General features: G+C 34.3%; 1 protein-coding gene across 1 annotated transcript in view; it reads right to left on the reverse strand.

Annotated features, from left to right (window-relative positions):
- LOC136035611 (stomatin-like protein 2, mitochondrial) overlaps positions 1 to 17004 on the reverse strand; it is a 45691-nt gene that overhangs the window by 6335 nt on the left and 22352 nt on the right. The window contains exons 5-7 of the mRNA XM_065717497.1: positions 10111 to 10238; positions 3894 to 4049; positions 1727 to 1842 (exon numbers count right to left, since the gene is read on the reverse strand). Coding sequence (XP_065573569.1) covers positions 1727 to 1842; positions 3894 to 4049; positions 10111 to 10238 — 400 coding nt within the window. The remainder of the gene's footprint in view (positions 1 to 1726; positions 1843 to 3893; positions 4050 to 10110; positions 10239 to 17004) is intronic.

The following is a 17004-nucleotide window of genomic DNA, read 5'->3' on the forward strand; positions in this document are numbered from 1 at the left end:
TTAATTAGTTATACTCCTTCTTTCACGGTTCAACTTGGCAACACTGACGAAAATGTCATACTATCCTAGAAGTTTCGACAAATTTCCTCCTTCAAGCCCAAGACCGTATCCTCACAATTTCAGTACCCTCCTTCCCTGTTTGCCAGGAAATCCTTCCATCCGCTTTTTTTCAACATTCTTTCTTTTAGCTTGTACTTGCAAGTCAGAGTTTGAGTTGGGTCTAAGCGTGTGAGTGCTTGACAGAGAAATTTTTGTGTAAATTTTCTGGAAAGCTGTGCTGTTGTTTCAAGATTTCACTTTTTTACGCTAAGAATTTAAGGTTAGATTTACGGGCTTGTGTTTATTGCTAAGAAGGTAACATAAAAAAGTTAGGTTGTCAAGTTACGGTGTCATTTTTATGTTTAAAAACAAAATTCAAACTCAAGTCAAGGCAAATAAAAACATAGGGTGTATCCCAGAACTCAATTATCATTATTGATCGCTAATTATTTGTTAATTGACTTCAATCTAAAATAGAACATAACACAAATTTAGCCCAAAAATACTTAAAATACACAAAAAAGGCTAACACTGTAGCTCAATATGCACTTCTGCAATGGCACGATTCACGAAAATGCAGTGGGGGGGGGGCGAAAATGACTAGTTAGCCATGATAAAAATGGAAAATAGCAGTGAATTAGAATTTAGAAGGTATTCTTCAAAGCCTGGGAGGGAGGAGATCCCCTCTACCCCCCCTCAATTGGGACCCCTTCACTTCTGGCAATACGGATTGGCTATAATTTTTGCTATCAGATATCTTGAAACGAAATTAATAACAAATAATAATTTAGCATTTAAGAAAGAATACAAATAATCAATAAATAATTAAATGTATGCATTGCACAAGTAATATAACAAATAATTAAGTTTCTATGTTAGTATCCTTGATGCTTGAACTGGGCCAGTGAAACTGATTGGGAGAAGGAGGGCAGCAGGAAGACAGGAAGGAGGAGGAGGACAGCAAAAATAACATTTTGGTATTATCATTGAAGAAATTGTCCCCCACCCCCTAGATTTTGAAAAATACTTTTTGTTCCCTCTAGCAACATTTTTGTTGATTGCGGCACTGAACTAGGCTGAACTAGTCAATCAGATAAACCGTATTATGAATGGATCTGATGTTGGCTAAAATTAATATTAGGGAAATTAAAACTAATATATTTAACATTTATATTGTAACATTTAACTAACAATATTACATTCACTGATATTCTAGAAATTTCAAATTTTAGACAATCTTATACATGCTTAGCATCGAAGATTAACATTTATACTGTAATATTTAACTAACAATATTAAAATCACTGATAGTCTACAAATTTCGAATTTTAGACAATCTTATGCATGCTTGGCATCGAAGTACTTATTCATAGCATATACACACTTATACATATACATACTGCTGAAGATCTGCTGAAGATCAGCATTGGTTGATCTTCATTTACACTGTGGCTGAAAATTACCGATCTTAAATCTATTTAATCTGAGATAAAGAAAGAAAGAAAGAAAGAAAGAAAAGAAAGAGAGAGATAGATAGAGAGAGAGAGGAGAGAGAGAGAGAGAGAGAGAGAGAGAGAGAGAGAGGAGAGAGAGAGAGAGAGAGAGAGAGAGAGAGAGAGAGAGAGAGAGAGAGAGAGAGAGGGAGGGAGGAGACACACTAGACAATTAGCCAACAAATAGAGCTCACCTCTTTGGACAATGCTTGGGCCAGTACAATCAACGATGTCGCCCTAGCTTCAGCATTTGCTACAATGGCTTTGGCTTCACCTTCAGCACGATTGATTTTCTCCAACTTATCGGCCTCTAAATCACATAACAGTTTATTAGATATTTATCAAATTCTAGTTATATATATATATATATATATATATATATATATATATATATAATATATATATATATATATATATATATTTATATTTCAATTCACTGAATTTGCAGCTTAACCATTCAAGGGAGTCAAAACTTAAGCAAAATAATTTGGAACTATGGGAATGGACGTAGCCTATAAGAATTCGGTATTATAAACTAAAAAACAAAACTAATAGAAACTAAAAAGCTTGAAATGTTGCCACATGATAACAAAGGTGCGATTATACGTAAGGAGCGAACCACGGCCCATAGTAACCAAAAAAATAAAACTGGCAAGTGAGAAAAAATTGCCCTTTCTGGCTGATTCAAGGATGGCAATTACTGCCTAAATTAGTCCCTATGATAAACTATTATTTTGAAAACAAATTTAAAGGAATTTTGACAAATAGTCTGAAATCCCAAAAAACTGAGTCGAATCGAAAAAAAACACATCAATGAAATCGCCATGCCCATGAACCCTATACTGGAAACTTACAGTTACTTGGCTTGAACAACATAAAAAATTGCTTTTTTGCATAGGTAGTACTGATGTTCTACATATGCATATTCTTAGGAACTGTAATCTTATTCCTGGGTACCCTTAGTTACTAGAATGTAGGATATTCTTAGGTACACGTTGGACTGAACATATATCAAACAATAAGATGCACGAATGATGAGGCTCGAACTTACTTTCTAGGACTATAATGAAAGAAAGACTAAGATGGCTAGGCTGCGCGCTATATGGATTGAGTATGACAAAATGCCAAAAATTTAGCTTGTCGGCCATCTACCTGTGGCCAAACAAAAGAATCTCCGAATAGCACAGGACAAGGTCATAAGGTTGGATTTGAAGGAAATTGAAGCTTCATGGGAGAGGATTAAGAGTGAGCCTGAATAGGTTGGGGCGGATGAGGAGTATAAACAGGCGTGTTTGCCTCAGACCGCTTGGTGCTGCAATGAATGGTTAGCAGTTGACACTGGAAAGTTGGAATTGGCCCACTGAGAGGAGGATGCGAACCCCCCAAGAGTTCATGACACGACTATTTTTCGCCATTACACAATGATATTGAAAAAGTTTGTACAGACCATATTTTGTTAATAGGATATTGAGGTGTCAGTCTTGACAGAGTGTGTCGTTTGGAGATATCATAGGCATTTTTTGGATTCCTGTTTTTTTGGATTCCATCCTAATTCTCTATTTCTTTTTATTTCAGTAACATGTTTGAAATTACTTTACGAATTAATTTTTACTTTACGAATTAATATGAAATTACTTTACGTTTTGTAATTGTATCATTTTTAGTATTAACAAATTGATTGATTGATTGATTTAAAAAAAAATCTCCAAATATAAACGGTAAAAGTTGGCGATATCATAGGCATTTAAAAAATGTCCTAATATAAACGGTAAAAGGTGCGTCACGTTCTTGACATTATAAGGGCTCACCAGAAGCGAGGATTTGAGACTGCTTCTTGCCCTCTGCAATGTTAACGTCAGATGTTTTTAAATCACCTTCCTTAAATTTTTTTAAAGTGTACAGAGATGGCCTAGGAGGGTATAAAAAGAACTTCGAATCTCATATTGAATTAAGATGTTGAATAAAAACCTCTTACAGATAGTCAATTTTATAAACAGTTTCCAAATTTTTAAAGTCTACGGAGATGGCCAAGGAGAGGTATGAAAAGACCTCTATATCTGCTTTATTGATTATTGGTTGTTATTCTTATTATGATTCTTATTCTGATTTACTTCCGATATATTCTGTTGTTCTTTGCTTTAATTGTTGATCTTTATTTGATTATTGGTAATTTTTTCCGTAAGACAGTAAAATTTCAAACTTTTAATGAATATTTCGACCCTATGTCGAAGGATCGTCCTCGGCATAACACAGATGAAAATATAAAAGAGAAATTTACATTAAAGTACAACTATTATAAGTAAAAAAAGGGTATGTCACGTGGAAAAGTTGTGTCACGTGGTTGACATTATAAGGGCTCACCAGAAGCGAGGATTCGAGACTGCTTCTTGCCCTCTGCAATGTTAATGTCAGATGTCCGAATGCCTTCCGATTCCAAGATGGCAGCACGTTTCTTCCTCTCACTTTCAACTTGTGAATGCATAGCCTCTTGAATTCGCTTTGGAATTTGAATGTCCCCTATAAAGAAACAATAGACTAAATGAGAATAAGGATCATAATCAGAAGCAAAGAACAACAGAGTAAATTGCAAGTAAAACAGAATAAGAATCATAACCAGAAGCAAAATCAAAAGTAAAAAACAACAGAATAAATCAGAACAAGGATTGTGATCAGAAGTAAAATTAAAAAAAAAAAAAAATAGAATAAATCGGAACTAAGTCAGAATAAGAACCAAAATTAGAAGCAAAACCGAAAACAAAGAACAGCAGAATAAATCAAAACTAAATCAGAACAAGGATTATAATCAGAATTAAAGAACAAAAGAGTATATCAGAACTAAATCAGAATAAGGCTCAGCATAAGCGATAAAAGTACAATTTTAAGTGGTTTGAAACTTCTTTCCCTGGAAGATACCCTTATATCTCCAACCTCCACCCCTAAATGACAGTGCAAAATTGTGTAAGAGATTAACAAAGTGAATAAACGACGAAAAAATATTCAGAGGTTTCTACGCAAGGATGGAATTAAAGCTTGACTGTTATTAAATACAGAATTCAAATATCCTTTCTGGTTAGACCTCCGAAATAATTAAAATGAAATACAAATATTCAGCAGCGGATAAAGCTTTTTATAAGACACTTAAGTTCCCACAAAAAAAAGAAGAAGAAAAAAAAAGTTTTTCGTATAAATAGGAATGGAAGTCTAATTATTAGAGACTTAATTAATAGGTAAAAGAAAATGCAAAAAACAAGACAAAAAACAAACTAGCCTGAGCAATTCAAGACACATTTAAAAAGATTGAAAAAGAAACACAAATTCTATACAAAAGAAAAAAAACGTTGCGAATGTGAAGCCAAAATATTAAAGAAGAACATCGAATTCTATTTTAAACGTATATTAAAAAAAAACTCCGAAATATTAAAAAGAACGTTGAATTTTATTTATATTTAACATATATTAAAAAACTACGATATATTAAAAATAGTCGATTTTTATTTATATTAAGCATATATTAAAAAAAACTCCGAAATATTAAAAGAACGTCGAATTTTACTTATATTAAACATATATAAAAAAAACAACTCCGAAATATATAAAATTTATATTATAGTTTATGCAAAAAAGTATAATTTGTCAAAAGTATCTAATTAAAAGGTTTTTTGATTTTTTAGAATTTTAATTTCATTTTAATTCTAAATGGAAAGGCAGTGTGTTTTGAGAATTTAGTTGCAGAATAATACCTTATTTTCGAGAATTCAACGTGAGGACTGCAAATTTTCACATGCAATCAGAGACTAGATAATTTATAATCTATAATAAAAGATTATTTATATCTATAACGTCAACCGTACTCGATTCATAAAATAGATACGCCTTCTTCATTTAAAAAGCCTATCAGAGTGAAGTGCGATTTCACAGTCTTCGTAAAAGATGTTTTTTCAAATTTCCTTTAAAAATTTTACAAAAAATCCAATTTCTATTTTTCAAGCATTAAAAACCTTCAATAAGCAATTGGTTGATTGATTAACAAGACTGACTAACAAATTTAGCATAAATGACCAAAATATCGAAGTTTCAAAACTGTGTGAAAGAAAAGAAAAAGGAAGAAAGAAAAAGAAGAGAAGAAGGTCACCCATGGTTTAAAGCTTTACATGGTTTAACGTATTTTTTAAATCCAGGAGGGAGGGAGAGAATGGGCCTTAAAAGAAATCCAGAAATACATGTAAATCAAGAATTTGTGACTAATCAATTGCATTAATTCAAGAGAATGCAAGGGTGGAGGGCGGAGTATAGTCTTTCGATATTTCTTTAATGAGGATACAAACAAGTGTGTCCCAAAATCTACGGTAGGGGGCGAGGTTGCTTTTCTGCGTTCTTTTTCATTTAATTTAGACTAATTTTCATTTAATTTAATTTAATTTTAATTTAATTTAATTTTCATTTAATTTTTTCATTTAATTCATTTTCATTTTTAATTTCATTTCTTTTTCTTTTTCCAAAAAAAAACGTATTTCTGAGAGTGAGAGGGAGATGGGTCTTAAGAGAATCATGAAATACAAGGGCAATAACATGAGAAAGGCTAGTAAAGCTAATAACGAAAGACTAAAACACCGTTTAGTCAAAATTGCTATTGGTCAAAAAGAAGAGTAGGGCGTGGCCTTTTATAATCCTAACGTTACACCTACCAATAAATAGACTGGAAAAGGAAAGACAGGTGTGGTCTCTTTCACGGTGTGAACCGGTGTAATAAGGTTTACTAAGCCTCTTACATTAATTAAAACAAAGCTCTACAAACTTAATGAATTAATCAGCACATGAGTGACAAAAAACGATGAGGCTGATTTTGATGCAAATATATTGAAGGACAACTTAGCGTCTTACGTTCCAATTTGAATATGAAGAACATATCGGACTATTGTTTTCAAATTGAATTATTGATATCAGTAACTAAAAATATTATTCAATAAAAAATGGCCAAATTCTTTTCAATTATTATGAATGATTTGACTACTGTAATTTAGTGCATATAATTATTCACCGTTATTCTTAAGCCCCGTTTTAATTGTAGTGGCTCGTCTTAATTGGGGAACAACTGATAAGAATTCTTGGCAAGCAGTGCTAATAAAAATAAAATAAACACCGCTCTTTTTTTATTCATGTCAGTTTGAAGCAATACCCAGCAAAAAGTTCAGAAGTAGAAGTAGGTTTAAGATAATAGCTTGATTTGTGTAGAAATGAAAAATCACCTTCCCGTTCAAAGCCAAAGAAACAATGTTACAGCTCTGGGGCGTTAAAAATTTATTTCAGTATTTTATCAGAATATAAATGGTGCCCGTGAAAAACTAGAAAATATTGAAATTTTATATAAATATTTTTGATATTGTGTGTATAGCTCAGTACTCTTATGAAAATAATGTTTCATTGTTAGAGCGTTCAACTAATTCTAGATATCTTTTTTGTTTAGCAAATTCTTTTTAGTTTAGCAATTTTGTTTTTTCTTTGTTTAGCAATTTTGTTTCTCCTTTTTGTTTCTTTTGTTTTTGTTTTGTTTTGTTTGTTTTCTTTTGTTTCTTTTGTTTGGCAATTTTGTTTCTTCTTTTGTTTAGCAATTCTGGGTATCTTCTTTGTTTAGCGACTTAGTTTAGCAAGGTCGAGGCCACGAAAGCTTTCTCAAGATAGTCACAAGAAGTCACAGGTGAAATTGTTCCTTGGTTTTACTGCATATTACCAGAACTTCACAAAGGATTACACCTTTGTAGTCCAAGCTTTAGTCAGATCTAACCAAAAAGGATATTTCCGGCAGAATTCCATGGCAATCTCATGACCGACTTTTTTTAGAAGTAGAAGAAGGCGTGGTCCCTTTTGATCATCTTTTACACGTACTAAGACAAGGTCAAACCTGTTCCACATAATTCGTGCATAATACTTCTTATGACGATTAATGGACCAAAAAAGACATGAGTTTAAAGGCTATTTAATAACTGTTTAGGATTCCGCAGGTCAATTTGACTATATAATTCAAATGAAAAATGTATGCGTAGAAAACTCAGCACAATAAATAAGTATTGTTAACTTATTAATTGTTTAACATAATTAACTAATTGCACATCCACTTCACAGTAATATATAAATATAAACCAATGGCAACAATATTGCAAATCAAAGAATTTAATAGTCAACTCAGTAAGGATTCATGGCAAGAGTGTATCCAGGATATTATAGAGAGAAGGGAGGTGGTCACAAACAAACTTAAAAAAAATATCAAAGGTCCATTTATTTACATTATTGCTACATTTTTACGAGTCAAACAATTTTTTTTTGGTGCGGAGGAAGGGTTAAATCCTGAATTCCCCCTGGATTCGGCCTTTCTCCATGGTAAGGAAAAAAGAAATTTGAGATGTCTATATAACTAGTCAGAATGTACAATCAGATCCTGAAGTGGCTTGAAAAGCAAGCTTGTTTTGTCAACCAACAGCCATCGACTTTCGCAAAGCTTTTGATCTCCTATCACACCTAGTGACTTCTCAAAATCTGAAACGAATGGGTTTTAAACGCTAAACACTACCCACTGCGCTCGATTTTTGTCTGAAAGACAGCAAAAAGTATTTGCTTCACACGAAGAAGACTATGACTCAGAGTGGAGTAAAACAACCTGCGGTGCCCCGCGAGGAACGAAACTGGTAAGAATAACTTTCCTTGCCATCATAAGGAAAAAATGGGGAAAAAATGGGAAAAAATTCATTGACAGACGTAGTAAAATGTGTTGCAACACAAGGAATAATTTATGCTGCACCAAGGGCGTACCCATACTTTTGGTCGGAGGAGGGAGGGGAATATTTTTTTTTAGATGGGATGGGGTTACAAAAACTAAGTTTAAAAACACATCAAAAGTTTGTTTATATGCATTTTTGTTTCATTTTCGTAAGTCGAACAAAAATTTGGGCAGGGGGGGTTCATACCCAGCAAAGCCTCCTCCCCCCTCGATACGGCCTTACGCTGCAAGAATAGATTGAACTAGGTTGAGCCTTCTGAACTAGAATTTTAGCTGATTGAACCTTGCACAGAGACTAAAAATACAGAGAGCAAATTATATTTGAAGAGAAAACAATGAGAAAACTTTTCAAGCAAAGCCAATTATCTGAAGATTTTTCAAGCTCTACAGATCTTTAAAATATAGGTAGAGAGAATTTTAAATTCGAAAACCTAATTTGAATTTAAATATTAAATTGAAAAAAAGATTTTTCAGGCTCTAAATATCTTTAAAATATAGGTAGAGAGGATTTTAAATTTGAAAACCGAATTTGAATTTAAATATTAAATTGAAAAAAACATTGTTCAGGCTCTACATATCCTAAAAATATAGGTAGAGAGGATTTTAAATTTAAAAACCGAATATGAATTTAAATATTAAATTGAAAAAAAGACTTTTCCTTCCCACTGCTCCTTACTCAGCACGTTTTCACTGGAAATGCGTTTGAACGAGACGCATTCTTTTCTATCAAGCTTTGGCACTATTATTCAAACTCAATAGATTACAAAAGCTTAAATTTTGGCTTAATTTAAGCTTAAATTTTCATTTTGGTTTCATTTCATTTTCATTTAAATTTTTGCATAATGACAAACTTGAATTTCAAAGTAAGTGTTTTGTTAGATGCATCAAAAAATCTTTTAAATCTACTCTAATAGGAACAAAATCTACTTTCTCGATTTTAGAGTAGATTTACTCTAAAATCTACTTTCTAACAGACACCAAAGTCTTTTTCTTCTGAGAAAGTCCAGTTCTTCTAACAAGAACCAAAGAATATAGGTGGGTTCCGAGAATGGATACTGGCGCTAGTGTCGAAAAATAAAACGTCAATGCCATCTCCCTTATCATATTTTTCGACTTTTTAATCGTTTTTCTGTCAGTAATTGAGATCAGACGCCTGTTCACCTGCAAGTCCAGATGACTTGTCAGTCACGTGTCACTCCTAAATTCTGGTTGACCGCCTATGATTCCCACATGGGCTTTTTAAATAGGCAAAGCCACTACAATATAAAAAACTAAGGTCACCCATTCATTCTCCGAGTTCAGGCGACTTGTTGTAAATAAGCTTTCAACGTAAAATCTATGTCATGAGTCCATTCTGACTTTGGTAGGCTTTACTAATAGGCAAAACTGAGAGCGCTTGAAAAAGTGTCAGACGCCAGCCGGCCTTCAAGTCCAGTGGACATTGCCAGTTATGAGTTAACTGAAGAATCTTTGTCACCCCACAGCGATTCTGCAGGGCTTTTCCAATGGGCAAATCAAAAAGTGTTTGAAAGTATCTCAGTACCTCGTTTTGCCTACAAGTCCAGCGGATGTTATCCGTCATGAGTCAACCCAAAAATCTCTGTCGCCCCCATTGCTATCCCAAAAAAAATTCCAGGCACAAACTTTCCTGCAAGTCCTGTGGACATCATCGGTCATAAATTTTTGGAAAAAATTGAAGGAAAAACAAACTGTAAGATAGTGATGATTTTTTCTTTTTGTGGACACTAGCACCAGTTTCCACTCTTCTAAGCTACCCACACTCCTTATAAGAAATAAAAATCATACTGATTTCGTATCTTAAGCACGTAATTCCCCAGGCCGAAGACGCCTTATTAATGGCTGTGACAATGGCAATGTTCAGTGATTCCCTTTCTCTGAATACAGTGTCTAGTGAAATCTTCCCTATTTCTGACCTGAAATAAGAAAAAGATAGATAAAGTCATAAAATGAAAACTAGGAAAAATTTATGAATCAAGGATAAACCTGGCCCTAAGCTTTTTGTATTAGGTCTTAAGACACTGCAGAGCTGACGCAGGGACCTTAGTAGACAAGAAGCGTCGTTAATCCGATACAATATAAGTGTCTGATTTAATAAAGTTTTCGAACCACAATTAAGCAGGGAAAAAGGTAACATTTTTATCAGGTTAACAATTTACACAATTACGAAAGCAAACCGTCAGTATTATTTCTTAAAATTGTGAAAGAATAAGCGTTTGATGATACTGATCTATTTCCATAACAATCCAAGGGGAGGGGGCATTGCCGCAAAATGTATTAGCACATCAAAAAAGAAACTAGAGATATGATGTGCCCTAGATTTGTGTAAACTTGATAGCTCTTGAGTTCCTTTTAAAAGGAAATATTTTTTTGCTGTTGAATAGATTTTGGGTCTGAAGGTAAATAGAATGAATTATTGGTAGGAAGGGAAGTTGCGACCAGGAAACGAGTAAGTGCACAATTTTTTCTTTCTTCTTTTCTCTTTTTCTCTCTTGCTTGGTAATATAATAGATGTTTAAGTGGTTGAAATAATCCAAGAAGGTTTAAGTCTTTTGTTATGTTTTTTTTTTTTATTATTATATCATGTATATGATCTCTAAATATCAACACATAAATAGAAATCTATATACTATTACACAAATATATTTTTCTATAAATATTTTTTATTTAAAATAACCGTCCCATCCTTCCAACAATCTGAGCCCTTGCTTTTTAATATTACATGAATACAAAACTCCCAACAACATATCAATAAAGAATACAGATTTAGAATACAATGCTGCTCGAATGTAATTTGAGCCTAAATAATCTCTAAATACCAACACATAATTAGAAATCTTTGCACCGTTACACAAATATATTTCTCTATAAATATTTTTTATTTAAAGTAACCGTCCTATCCTTCCAACAGTCTGAGTCCTTGCTTTTTAATATTACATGAATACAAAACTCCCAACAACATATCAATAAAGAATACAGATTTAGAATACAATGCTGCTCGAATGTAATTTGAGCCAAATGTCTCTTTGTGACTCGCCAGAGCTTTCAACCCTGAACGAACAGACGTACCACGTAGATTTGCTTATAGTGGCTTAGTTATAATCTGGATGTGATATGATTAGAACCAACTTAACCAACCCAGAACCAATGTGAATGAACAAACACACTTGTAGGATTTGTTCTGGAGTAGCTTAGTTACAATGTGGGTGTGATATACATAGAGCCAACGGAGTCAACTCACAACTAACCTGAATCGACAGAAACACCTAGAAGATTTGCTTGTAGTGGCTTAGGTATAATCCGAGTATGATATGCCATTAGTTATGCTTGCCGAATGTACAGCTAAGAATGGACATGTTAAAACACATGAGACACACTTAAAGACCGTCTTTGGCAAAAAATCTTCCTAGTACCACAAGTAGCAAATTCTTTCTCAATGTTAAAGGTCCAGGCACACTTAGCAGATTTGCTTTTAGTGGTCTAGTTATATCTGGATTAAATGTACCCAGAACTAACTTGAGCCGACAGACATATCAGTCGGGTTTGCTTGCAGTGGCTTAGTTATAATCTGGAAGTGATATAACCGGAACCAACTGAACCAACCCCGAACCAGTTTGAAAGAACAGAAACATTTGGCGGATTTGTTTGTAGTAGCTTAGTTATAATGTGGGTGTGATATACACATAAACAACGGAGTCAACTCAGAACTAACCTGAATCGATAGAAAAACCTGGCAGATTTTCTTGTAGTGGCTTAGGTATAATCCGAGCATGATATGCCATTAGTTAAGCCTGCCAAATGTACAGCTAAGAGTGGACATGTTCCAACACATGAGACACACTTAAAGACCGTCTTTGGCTAAAAATCTTCCTAGTAACACAAGTAGCAAATTCTTTCTTAATGTTAAAGGTCCAGTCACACTTAGCGGATTTGCTTGTAATGGTCTAGTTATAATCTGAGTGTGACATGCACAGAACCAACCGGAGCAACCCGGAACTATTCTGAACCTACAGACAAACCCGGCAGATTTGCTTGTAGTGCCTTGGTTATAATCAGGGTGTGATGCACCCAGAATCAACTTGAACCGACAGACACACTTGTCGGATTTGCTTGCAGTGGCTTAGTTATAATCTGGATGCGATATAACCAGAACCAACTGAACCAACCCAGAACCACTCTGAACCTACATACACATGAGAGATTTGCTTGTAGTGGCTTAGTTATAATCTGAGTGTGATACAACCAGAACTAACTTCAACCGACGGACACGCTTTTCTGATTTGCTTGCAGTGGCTTAGTTATAATCTGGGTATGATGTATCCAGAACCAACTGAACCAACTCAGAACCACTCTGAACCTGCAGACACACTGGCAGATTTACTCGCAGTATAATATAATATAATATATTATTTATATATATTACTAGCTGTTGGGGTGGCGCTTCGCGCCCCCCCAAGCCCCCCCGCGCGCGTAAGTCGTTACGCGCCATATTAGTTACGCGCCATTGTAGCTGTGTCCCTGTGTCCCACCTGTGAATAGAGATAGATATAAATATATATTTTTAACTACGTAAAACATGCGAATATACAACATTCTTCGCTGTCCCATTGTCTGTGCATATAAATAGCATTTATATTCCCTGTGTCCCGGTCGTCATTTGTGTCCTGGTGTCCCAGTTTGTAATTTCTCTTTGAGTGTCCTGGTCGTCATTTATATTCCCTGTGTCCCAGTGTCCCGGTCGTCATTTGTGTCCCGGTGTCCCGGTCTGTAATTTCTATTCAAACAATCCCTGTGTCTCAGTCGTCAATTATATATCCCGCCTGTGCCCCCGGCGTCCCCGTTGTAGTTGTGTCCCTGTGTCCCGGTCGTCATTTATATTCCCGGTCGTGATTTGTGTCCGGGTGTCCCAGTCTGTAATTTTTCTTTGAGGTTCCCGGTCGTCATTTATATTCCCTCTGTGTCGGTCGTCGTTTGTGTCCCGGTCTGTAATTTATCTTTGAGTGTTTTTTTTTTTTTAGTTTTTTTTAGTTTTTTACATTTTTTCAGTTTTTTTTTCTTCTTTATTTTTCAGCGTCACTATGAAGTACATATCGCCGAACCTTTGTTTTTTAACTTAAATCTGGTAGGCATTGATGACCTTATCCAAGTCAAAATCCCAAACCCAATCATCATCGCTATCATTTTCAGTTTTGATATGTTTTGACTCTCGCTTTCCAGGTGGATTTTCATCTAACTGCGCGGTTTTGCGTTCTTTAGCCGCAAGCCTGTTTTCTTGGTGTTCTTGTGATTCCTCGGCACGCTTTCTTTTCTTACTTTCTCTATCAGCTGCAAGCCTGTTTTCTTGCTGTTCTTGTGATTCCTCGGCACGCTTTCTTTTCTTATTTTCTCTATCAGCAGCAAGTTTTTTGGCATAGACTCTTTGAGCAGCTTCCTCGGCTGTTGCCATTGTAGGTTCTTCAGTCATTTTACAATTAAACATTTTTCCGTGAACGCATGTCTTAAATATCTTTAATGACGTCAAGGCCATAGCAAAAACCGTCATAGCAAAAATGACGACAACTAACTTCATGACGTCAGTCGACACAGAAACATGACGTCACCTGACACACAGACAGACAGACAACTTATTTTTATATATATAGATATCTATATATATATAAATAAGTTGTCTGTCTGTGGATGTGTGGATGGATGTGTGGATGGATGTGTCAGGTGACGTCACCTGAAAAAACTGGATTAGGTGACGTCAAAACTGAAAAAACTAAAAAAAGGCAAAAACTACAAAAAAAAACTAAAAACTAATAAAAAAAATAAAAAAGCTAAAAAACTAAAAAAACTATAAAGGTAAAAACCAATAAAAAACTAAAAAAAAAACTGAAAAAACTAAAAAAAGGCAAAAACTACAAAAAAAAACTAAAAACTAATAAAAAAAGTAAAAAAGCTAAAAAACTAAAAAAACTAAAAAAACTAAAAAAAGGTAAAAAACTAAAAAAAATAAAAAATAAAAAAAAACTAAAAAAAAGGAAAAAACTGAAAAATAAGCTAAAATAAAGGTAAAAACCAATAAAAAACTAAAAAAAAAAAGGAAAAAACTAATAAATGACGACACTCAAAGAGAAAGCGACCAGGACAAAAAACTAAAAAAAAAGGCAAAAACTACAAAAAAACTAAAAACTAATAAAAAAAATAAAAAAGCTAAAAAACTAAAAAAACTAAAAAAAGGTAAAAAACTAAAAAAACTAAAAACTAAAAAAAAACTAAAAAAGGTAAAAACTAAAAGAACTAAAAAAGAAAAAAATAAATGACGACACTCAAAGAGAAAGCGACCAGGACAAAAGGAATGTTCGATTAGCAATCAACAAAGCACCGGGACACAGGGAGTATAAATGACGACCAGGACACAAGTAAAAAAAAAAATTAACAAAACTAAAAAGAAGGTAAAAACTACAAAAAAACTAAAAAGAAAAAAAAACTAAAAACTAATAAAAAAATTAAAAAATCTAAAAATCTAAATAAACTAAAAAAGAAAAAAAAAGGAAAAAAATAAAGGAGAAAAACAAAACTAAAAAACGAATGTATATACAGACCGGTACACCGGGATACAAATGACGACCGGGACACAGGGAATATAAATAACGACCGGGACACAGGGACACAACTACAACGGGGACACCGGGGGAAACAGGGGGATAACCTGACAATCTATTTATATGCAAAGACAATGGGACAGCAAAGAATGTTGTATATTCGCAAGTTTTACGTAGTTAAAACCATATATATATATATATATCTATATTCACAGGTGGGACATAGGGACACAACTACAATGGCGCGTAACTATTATGGCGCGTAACGACTTACGCGCGCGGGGGGGCTTGGGGGGGGCGCGAAGCGCCCCCACCAACTAGGTGTTGGGGTGGCGCGAAGCGCCACCCCAACAGCTAGTATATATATAAATATATATATATATATATATATATATATATATATATATATATAATACATAATATAATATAATATAAATAAAATATAATATAACATATATAATGTAATACATATATAATGTAAACAATAATGTGTAATATACATATGTAATTATACATATAATTGTAATTGTAATAAGTGTATATAATACGCTTGTAATAAGTATATAATACGCTTGTAGTGGCTTAGTTATAATCTGAGTTTGATATACCCAGAACTAACTTGAACCGACAGACACAATTGTCGGATTTGCTTGCAGTGGCTTAGTTGTGTTGCGAGAGCAACACTTTGGTTTTGTTATGTTTTTTTCCCTATCAGCCCGATTTCCGCTTATTTCTAGAAAGTGGTAAGGGTCTGACCACTGCATTTTTTACGGAAAGTGTGGACTTCAGACTGGATTTGATGAATATGACTTTGCATTTTGGATTGCTTCGCAGAACTCTTGCCTGGGGCCAAAAAGGATGGTTTTTGCTTGTCCTTGAGCCAGACCCTGTAGTGTGTGAAGTGAATTGGAGTTGAATAGCCTTTGTCAGAGAAAACTATCTGAAGTTATGCAGTGAAGCCTTTGTTTCATCAAACCATGTTTCTGCTTTCGAGTGGAAAGCTCCGTTCTAGCAGGCAAGCAGGCTGCCTGCTAGAAGATGGACTAAAATTTATAAGTGTTAAATGCCGCAGTTACCCGGCCCCACAACCAATATATCTTCTTTGAGTGACAAATATAAAAATTTACAGACACAAAAAAGTGGCATTTTTCCACGAGTCCGAAAGTGCTGCCATCTATTGTTTCTATCCATTTCTGTTCGCGATTTCAGCTGAGTTTATCATTCGGTTTTTCGCACTTGGGATTGCAGTAGAGAAATGGTATCAGATGTGCCTCTTAAACTTTAAAAGTTCTCTCATTGCTAAAGAAACTAGAGTTTATACTTCGCTCCTTTCTAAGTGATGACGTTAGGAACTGGGCCTACGGCAAAAAAGTGAATTTTTGCACTTAGACAGATATATTTTTTTTATGGTAGTCGATAGCTCTTGATGAGCTGATCAAAGTATATGTCATTCATTTTTTGGTAAAAAAAATTCCTTTATGAGATATACCAGTTTGAAAGTTTAAAGGGGTTGACAACTTCAGTAGTAAGGTACACACTGAAACCAAAAATAGGCAGATACAAATTGTGAGACAGATATGGGAGTTTTAAGCAACAGTCGGCTGTTAGCTCATAATCATATTCGGCAATGACGTGTTCGCAACTTTTGCCAGTTGATGTACCTATTATTTTTATCCGGTGTATTTGATGGTAAGACCAATTTGGTTCCAGTGGTAAGACATGTAGGTGACTTGTAAGAAATAATCATTGTTAGGCTACAATCATCTTCAGAGATAGGAGGTTTACAACTTTTACTAGTTGCAATGAGGGGTTTGCAACTTCTACGAATTGGTGTACCTATTATTTATTTATAAGATCCTTATTTATAAGATCCTAATTTATCTATAAGATCCTTACAGATTAACAACTTCAGCGTTTAGTCGAAGCGAGGAAACAAAGCCAAAGTGTTGACAGAGCCAAAAAAACCTTCGTTCGGCGAAGCCGAACAAAGATTGCCGCATCCCCTCACGTTGCCCATGCAACGTAGATCTAGTTATTATCTGGATGTGATGCATCCAGAACCAACTGGAGAAACTGGAACCAACCTAAACCGACA

Source organism: Artemia franciscana, chromosome 14 (genome assembly GCF_032884065.1).
Source record: "Artemia franciscana chromosome 14, ASM3288406v1, whole genome shotgun sequence".
Lineage (NCBI taxonomy): Eukaryota > Metazoa > Arthropoda > Branchiopoda > Anostraca > Artemiidae > Artemia > Artemia franciscana.